At 22.4% G+C, this 9,419-nt stretch overlaps 1 protein-coding gene across 2 annotated transcripts; it reads right to left on the bottom strand.

Moving 5' to 3' along the window:
- Positions 1 to 2,318: 2,318 nt before the first annotated feature.
- Positions 2,319 to 9,218, bottom strand: LOC122715246 (protein henna). Of its 2 annotated transcripts, none has more exons than XM_043937284.1 (8): positions 9,065 to 9,218; positions 5,820 to 5,948; positions 5,296 to 5,450; positions 5,025 to 5,207; positions 4,680 to 4,876; positions 4,267 to 4,529; positions 3,690 to 3,919; positions 2,319 to 2,720 (listed from the first exon to the last, which is right to left on the bottom strand). In XM_043937284.1, exons 1-8 carry the CDS (start codon positions 9,134 to 9,136, stop codon positions 2,558 to 2,560), a joined length of 1,392 nt encoding a protein of 463 aa, XP_043793219.1. In that variant the 5' UTR covers positions 9,137 to 9,218; the 3' UTR covers positions 2,319 to 2,557. The 2 variants fall into 2 exon arrangements, with proteins under 2 accessions (XP_043793219.1, XP_043793228.1); XM_043937293.1 differs by lacking the exon at positions 9,065 to 9,218 and adding an exon at positions 6,898 to 7,026.
- Between the last annotated feature and the right edge of the window lie 201 nt (positions 9,219 to 9,419).

The raw sequence follows: 9,419 nt of genomic DNA, 5'->3' as shown, positions 1-9,419 counted from the left end.
TTTTTCAAATTTATATTATTTTTTTTCCTTCCATTGTAAATGAATCTAGATTTGATAATTGAATTAAACATTTTCATTACAATATATCAAATTTATATAATTTTAAACTTTTATCATTGAAAATTTTTTTAAATAATTAATTTTTTTAATTAAATATATTAGAAAAATATAAATGTAATTAACTATTAATTTAATAACATAATTATAAGTTTGTTTAAAAAAATATCATTTATATTTGAGACAAGAAAAAATTCAATTCTTCTGTAATATTCATTTTGCAATATTATTTTATATTATAATAATATAAAAATTTTCTTATGTTGTATTTTCATAACATATCCGTCCAGTTTATATCGAAAATATCATAATAACGAATCACTACTTCCGTTATTTATTTGTAATCAATATTTTTATTTTCTACTCTTCGAAATATTGATATTTATATCTTGCAAAGGGCCATTTTATGTCTCCCATATCATATATACATATGTAAAAATTTTGTATAAAGTCTATCCACTCATCGTTTAAATTTGAAATGGACGTGATAAGAGACGATAGCTGTTTAATATGATTTACAAAAGTACAAAACATATTTGTAATTGACTAGTTTAATAGAAAAAGTGCTATATCGCAATATAAATAAATTTATAATAATTTATACTTTTCAAGTTCTGGAAGAAAAATTCAAAAAATTCAAAAAATTTGAAATATTAAAAAAATTCATAATGAATAACATGAATCCAAGAATACAAACAATTAATTAATTAATAGAAGAGAATCAATATTTAATAAAGTGTTTTAAATGTTAGTTTATTTGATAATGATATAAAAATTCAGAAATTAATGCAAATATATTTTTTTGATATATATTTTTTTTTCCTTTGAGTTTTTCAATTAAAATTTTTGATTAAATGCATTTTATATTCCAAATATATGCCTCAAATGATCAAGAATCAACAAAGGAAGTTACAGATAATAAATTAATTTCAAATGAATAAATTATATTTTCATTTACGTTTATTTAAATCTTAGAATCTCAGTCAACTTAAAATAAATAAGTGCTAAAAATCATAAAAATTATAAAAATCTAGAAATAACAACAATGACTTCCTAAAAATATTTTACATTACTGAAATAAATTATATTATAATTTTTAAAATCGTTACTCTTTAAAACTATTTATCATCAATGTAACTTTCATTATCAGAATTATTTTTTAATCCCAGCATTTTTATGGAGAATAGAAATTTTTTAAAAACAGGGTATATTTACATACGTATATATATGTATGTATAGTTAACGAAATGAAAAAGTAATATATTTTGTTGTAAATGTATCATGAATATTTGTATGTGTCTATAGAGGAAAGATGTGTGTTATATCCGTGAATGTCGCATCAAAATCAATATATTTTATGATCGTTGTTAAATGGATATACATTAAGATAGAATGAAAATTATATGCTTATTTTCTAATAGTGAAAAAAAACTTTTAATTTTCCAAATTTCATATATATATAGTTTAAAATTAATTTTTGAAATGTCATAAGAATTTTGAAATTTTTTTTCAATTATTTTACTATAATATATTTACCAATTATAATATTTTTTTCTTAATTTTAGATTATAAATTATGAAAATTTTTATTCACTATTAGAAATGAATAGCAAAAAAGAATTTTATTTCATTCTATCTTATTATACATATACAATAGAACAATATACAATATAGTATATTGAGGAATTCATATACGTTTCTATTAACTGGACATGTCATAATGAATGTGTCTGGCTATGACTATTACATATTAAGACAATAAATTTTTCCCCAAAAATGATTGTATATGATAATATAAAAATTTTAAAAATATATACATATCTAAAAATATATACATATAACGTGCAAATAAAAATTATGAAAAATAAGTGAAATTATTACAGTAAAATTCATCTTGAAATTATTATTTATTCTCATTCATTTTATAATTTTTTTTTTACATTAAATATTTTTTTTACATTAAATATTTCATTAAATATAAGTATTGCTTATATAATCTTAAAAAAGAAATGAAAGTAATGTAAGCACAAAGAATTTTTTAAAAATCAAGATAAAATTTTTATACTATATTATTTTTCATTTTTATCATTTATTTGTAAGGAAATCTTTATTTTATTTTATTTTATCGAATTTCGTATATTTTTATATTTTTCTTCATCTTTATTTCCACTTCAATTTGCTATAAAATTTGCTATTAAATTTTATCAATCGGTTAAATCAATTTTATATAATTTTTTATAATTAATTTCTATTAATCTTAAGAATTAATCAATTATATAAATCACAAATATAATATAGAAATTAATCATGAAAACTAATTTATTATTTATTATTTAACATATAAAAACATTTCTTTTCTTATTGTTTCTTTTAAAAATTGTTAAGTACTTATTATACTCATTAAACAACTTCTAACTCAACTTCTTCTAAGTTATGTTATAATAATATCCTACGTAATACATTAATATGACGTGAATAATCGATAAAATAACATATAAAAATTATTGCTTAAATTTTCTCAAAGCATCCATCAAAATTTGTACTTCTTGATTCACGTTGTACACGAGGCTCTCAATTTGATTTTTGCTATCGATTATATTAATGCTTTGAGTGTACGAGTCATATCTTACCGCAAATGATTTTGGTATAGTCTCAGTGAATTTTCTGGAATCAAAAATAAAAATTGTAAATCAAAAGAAAAGTATTATTTTTCATTTAATAAGTTTGAAAAAAGAATGTTATTTAATAAGTTGTAATAAAATTTCTAAAACAGACCAATCTTTATAAAAAATAAATCTCAACCAATGTTTCAGTTGATTATATAATAATATTCTAATTAAGAAGAAAAGAAATACATAAACATTTTCTAAAAAAAAAATTATAATTATAAATAAAAAAAATTTTTATTTCGTTTAATATTCCATGAAGGATGGATAAAATATTGTTTTATCATTATTAACAAAATTATCGATTGAATTGAAATATTACAATTTAACATAATATTTATATTTGTGATGAAATACGTAGAATAATTATATGTAAAAATTATATTGAATTAAGAAAGTATATAAGCAATTGAATCTTATTTGAATGTATTTTAAGACTGATTAAAATTTTTATTATAGTTTGATCAATAAAACACATTGTCTATAATATAATATATTTGAATGAAAATTATATAACTCATATAGTATTGCATTATTGCATAATTAGTCATCAGTATCAAAAAATTGATATATCTGATAAAATAAAAATAAAAATTTAAATTTTTCTTAAATGATGTTGCAAATTTCTTTCGTTATCAAAATGCAAATAATAATAAATTAATGTTTTTACTTAATACTTGAACATTTATTAATTATTTATTTATATTATTTATTTATCATAATTCTTATCTATTTATGTTATGATACATTACACATGATTATATTCTATGAAACTTATTTGAAATAATTAAAATTATACGATTAGAATAATATAATAATCTGACATATTAATTTGCAATTACAAATTTAAGTACAGAATTTATTAATAGTAACATCGTTTTATCGTATCACTTAACACAAACACTCATAAACGATAAAATAATCATTATAGCTGAAAAATTAGATCGTTTTAATTTTATGTACTTACATCATTTTCTGTTTAGCATCTTCGAAATTTTCAGCGACGAAATAGACAGGTTGATATTCGGTTATTGGATATTTTTGCAAAGCTGTGTTCGCCGGCTCGAATGGTCGTAATTCTGGTTTACCGCTCAAACAATACTCGAGTTCACCAAAAGACGAAAGTAATCCAGCACCATATGCTTTCAATTCACCATTTTGCCGGCATAGACCGTATTCCACCGTGAACCAGAAGCACTGAAAATAAATTTTTTCTTCCTATAATTCCTATGATGTGCTATTGTAAAATACAAAATATTGAGGAAAATTAAAGATAGAAGTGTAAATTTAACGAAGACAAATATATGTCTAACTTTGAAAAATATTTAAATATAAAAATAACGTGAGATAAATACTAAAGAAACTTTTTTTAATGTCAAATTTTTCAACAAGAAAATCTGAATCCCGACCAATACTTTCTTTAATAAGTTTGACGAATAAAATATAATTAATAAATAGGGTGCAATTAAAAAGAAAAATTAATCAGTATCAATTAATATACAAAATTTATCCAAATTTCAAAATGAATTAATTGTCATTATCACCGTGGCTAATTTTTCGATGTATTCATCAGGAGCACCGAGAGAAGCCAATCCAACCACTTGACAAAATTGCGCAAACGATGGATCGGCAAAGAGAGGCACGTGACCTAATACTTCGTGGCATATATCTGGTTCAGGTGTGTATAATGGCTTACTGCTGTGCCTAATGTATTGCGTGGAATGAAATACTCGAAAAGCCAGACCAGCAAGAAAATCTCGCGAAGAAAGGAGACCAGCAACTGGTCTGAGAGTGAAGCCGGTACAGTCTAAGCAAAAATATAAGAATATCATAAAATGGAAAGAATATGATGTAATATATAGTAAAATGCTAGAAATTATTATTTTTGCCTTATATTAAATACTAGCATTAAATACTATCGAAATATTATTTTTCATTTTATAAAATAATTATATACCTTTCAAAAAGTTTGATATGTCTTCTAATTGAGGAATATTGTCCTCTCTATAGCCACAATTCTCAATCAGAAGAGGGAACACGTGATTATGCTCTTTGCAGGCATACTTGGGATAAAGCTTTGTTAAGTTTCTAAACACCGTACCCCACGTCTCGATCTCTTCTTTCGTGTATTCTACTCTTGGTATTGGTTGGCCACTAATAATATAATATTATTTGTAACCTTTGTTTGTAAGTGTTTGTTAATATTTTTTGAGACAAGAATATATATATATTTTTTAATAATTCTTCATTACGAGAATTTTATATTGAACAATCTTCGATTATTTCAAAAAACGAAACTTACTGTTTATAATTGTAAGCAATGTCGGCAAAGTATTTACGCCGTTGTCGATAAACCGGATCCGTGAATCCAGGATGATCGCTGTCCAATTCCGCTCCATAGGAGAGAATTTGATTCGCAAATTTGTCCAAATCCCTTATCCTTCGTGGAAACCATGGTACAGTTCCCATATTATCGTTATGATTTCTATAGATACAAGCAGCAACGTTGTAACATAAGATATAGAAGACTTCCTGTTTCTAAGTATCCAAGAATCATCATTTCTTTAAAATACCTTGAAATGATCGAGAAGTAACTACATTGCTCTCGAAGCTTCTCGATCACCGATCCAAGGTCTCCATCTGGCGCACACTCTACCATAAACTCGTACACATTAGGCTGGCGAAGGGAACTTCTAGATTCGATATGCAACAGATTAACTTCATATTCCTGCAAATATGATGGCCAGGTAAGATTATTATTAAAGAAGACGAGTTAATTTCAGATATCTACAAGCGTGATCGTTTAGTTGAAATTATTGCGAAAAGAATGGAGCGATCGAAACTTTTAAACATGATATTGTCACCTTTATTAAATAATTTTAATTTTGAGTGGCATTGATTATTTTCGATTATTATTTTCGAAGAACGAAATATGATTATTTTAATTTTTATGTATTTTATTTTATTTTGACCATCTGTTCATTTTTAAATAAAATGATAAAATGATTTAATATTAGTTGCTGTGTTTTAAATTTTTGCAGTTGAAAAGAAAATCTCATTTGTTTATAGCGGTTGTACGTGTACTTGATACACTTACTGTAAAAAGTTTGAGATATTTGGCCAATGCTCCAACTGAATCCTCTTCTTTAGGTGAGAATATCAGGCAAGTACTTTTTGCAGAATCCCGACCTTCCTTGATGTAATTTCCTCCATGCACCAATTTAGGCTTTTAAAAATAGTTATATAATATTAATAAAATATTTTTGTATTATTTTTATAACGTTATTACTTCAATTAAGCTATTTCAATTACTTTCAATTTTGTGAGATAATTATATTTATTTTAAAAAGTACAAAAATAATGAAATCTTAAAGATATTTATATGTTTCTCTTTGTCTATAATCATCATTAATAATGTAATTTCGAAAGAATTTTATCTTTATGAATAAATCTTATTAAATCTTATTAAGCAATGAAATTTAAAAAAAAAAAGCAATTATATACTATATTTATCTCTAATTATCTCATTTTGAATAAATGAAATGAGAAAAGATTGATATCAAATTTATCATTAAAAGTAATTTATTGTAACTTTATCTTCGTGATATAATAAAAAACTTCCCTATATTATGTAACATAAAAAATTATTATTAAAATATAAATAAGACAAAGAGAATCAAAATATTTTTTAAAAATTGTTTAATTGGTTAAATATTAAATATTAAATATTAAATATTAAATATAAAATTATATATAATTATTATTTAATTTTATTAAAAATTGAAATTTCTATTTAATTTTTATAATTAAATACATGTATAATGAACGATTACGCAAATATGTATAAGTAATAAAAATTTTTTTTTTTCGTTTAATTAAAAATATTTAATAGATTTTATTTTACGTAATTTATTATTATTAATATAAAAATTTAATAGATCACATCACATTCAATTTTCAAAAATCGGATTCAATAAATTTGCATCACAAAAAATATATACACATATTATATATACACAAATATATACACCTTTTGAACTTGAATAACAAGATAATGCACTATATTTTAAAAATAAAAAATAAGAAATTATATTAGAATTATTATATTATATATATAATAATAACAAAAAAATGAGAAAAATGGAATAACTATGAAAAAAACTCTTTATCCTTACTTCGCACATTATGATCAAATATGATTCAATATCACTTGAATAAACAAAAATGAAATTCTTCCTTCACGAAACACTTTATTCGTTTATCCGAAGATAAGTTTAGAGAAACTATGCTTCGTTAATCTGTTACCCGTCTACTATATATGTCCATGGACTCCCCCTCCCTCCCTCACCACTTTCCTTCGCTATTCTACATAATATTATCCGACATTTTATGGGAGAATTAACGGAATATGTGATTATCCTCCGAATTATCAACTTAAACGCATTGAATCATTTGGGAAAATTATATCGATACGTTATCGATAAAATTTCCCGAAAATAAAAATAAAAATAAGGAAAAATCACAAAATATTTCAGAGTCATGCGTAATTTTTTGCTTGTTTTGCATCATAATTATTTTTGAAGATGTCAAGGTCGATTTTATTAATTGAAACGTTTCTTCGAACTCGAATGTAAAGAGATACGCGTGCTTGATGTGGATTGTAAAAAAGATACAATATGCTTTCTCTTATTGTGCCAATTGACGAGTGATATGGGATAAAGAAAATTATTTGCGGTATATTGAGATACAAGTGAAAGTATATACATAGTTTGCAATAAATTGAAACGAAAAAAATCAGAATGAATATTTTTAATATTTATTTATCGTTGTTTTTAATATTTTGAAAAAATTTTTCCCAATTTAATGCGTAAGAAATAGTTTCTTTTATCAAATTAATTTTTAAATTTTCAATCAAAAATCTATTTAACAATTTTTTCCATTTAAAAATTAATATTAAATAAGATGATTCAGTCATTGGAATTTTATGATCATTATGTTTTTAATAATCGATCAAGATCAAGATTAACTTGATTTGATCTTAGATAATCTTGTTTATGCTTTTCGATTTTTCAAGGTAGACTGGTTTCTGATACGACACTAGGACCACGTGATTTCATTAACTACCAGTATCCTAACATTTCTGTATTTTTCCTTAATTATTTATTATTTCTATTTTTCAAATATTCGAATTATCATATTTTTCTACGTGATAAAAATATATTTTGTTAATCTTTAACGTAATATTTATACATAACAAACTTGGTAATGAATTTATTACTCATTAAGCTTATTAAGAATATCATTAAGCGAAACTATTATGAAACTAATAGAATATCTTTATCGGGAATAAGAAATTAATTCAAAAATTTAATTTACATTGAGATTGTGCATTTTCCTGAAGACATATAGATAAGTTAATTCATTAATTATTTTTATATAAATATAAAAAAAATATAAATCTTCAAAAAAATTTGATGTTATTCAACAATACATTTTTTAAAAATCTTCTTATCAATCTTCTTATCTTATGCGCGAATTCAATTACACATATATTAGGGAAATACAGAAAAATAATTAAATGATTATATAATGTTATATAAATAATTATGTAATATATATGCGTTGCAAATTATGTTATTTATATTATGTTTACATTTTATATTATATTACATTATATTTTATTTATGTTATGTATTATAATTACTGATTTTTATAAATTCATTAATATTCTTATGGAACCTAATTATCAACATTTATACGAACTTTTGAATTATAATTATAATTTTTGTTATATTTATACTATATTTTAGATATTATATCATATTATTTATTTATTATATTTTATATAATTTTCTTCGATATTAAATTCTGTTACTATACATTTTAAATATACTGTATGTTATTTATATTTATAGACAATAAATTAAAAAGTTCTATTCTATTCGCTAATAAATAAATAAATAATAATTTATTATAACTCCATATTAATTGTCTTAAAATTTTTTAATTTTATAACATTATATTTCTGGAATATTATTATTATTCTAGAATTTTCATTTTGTAATTATAATATAAAAAATAATAACACAGTAATGTAAATTAAGCTTATAAATATTGAAGCTTAAAAATAAATACATATCAACAGTTCCTCTATATTATTCCAGATTACGTTCGTATAACATGTGTAATATGACGAAACAAATTTCAATCATAATAAAAAAAATATTTCTTTTATAATAAAAAATAAACAACATAACTCTATATAACAGTATAACTCTATAGTACGTTATTATTTAATTAATTTTCCAAACAAATGATAAATAAATAAATTTTTTTCCTTACCTTATCAGGAAATGAAAAAAATTCTTCATCTGAAATGGTCGATTGATCTTTTGGTATAGATTTCGCATACATTTCGATGAAAATTAAATTTTGTCAAAGGTTTTTAAAATCGAATCGTGGTGATCACGATTTTCACAATGCAAATGTCCTAATGCAACTGGTTCTTGTTGCGACGTGCTTAACAGTTTTAATAAGATGCCGCCACAAATGTTCTCGATTGAATTGAGATTTAAATATTTTAACGCCAATATTGCAAAAATATGTATGACTACTTCATAAAACGATATGGAATGATTGAAACGTATAATTTTTTTTTTTTAAATTATTATCAATAACGTCAATGATTGATTTCATT

This window comes from Apis laboriosa, unplaced genomic scaffold (assembly GCF_014066325.1).
Source record: "Apis laboriosa isolate Shangri-la unplaced genomic scaffold, ASM1406632v1 scaffold112_cov148, whole genome shotgun sequence".
NCBI classification, from domain to species: Eukaryota; Metazoa; Arthropoda; class Insecta; order Hymenoptera; family Apidae; genus Apis; species Apis laboriosa.
The sequence above is the reverse complement of the archived record's forward strand: the minus strand, read 5'-3'. Positions and strand labels throughout refer to the sequence as shown.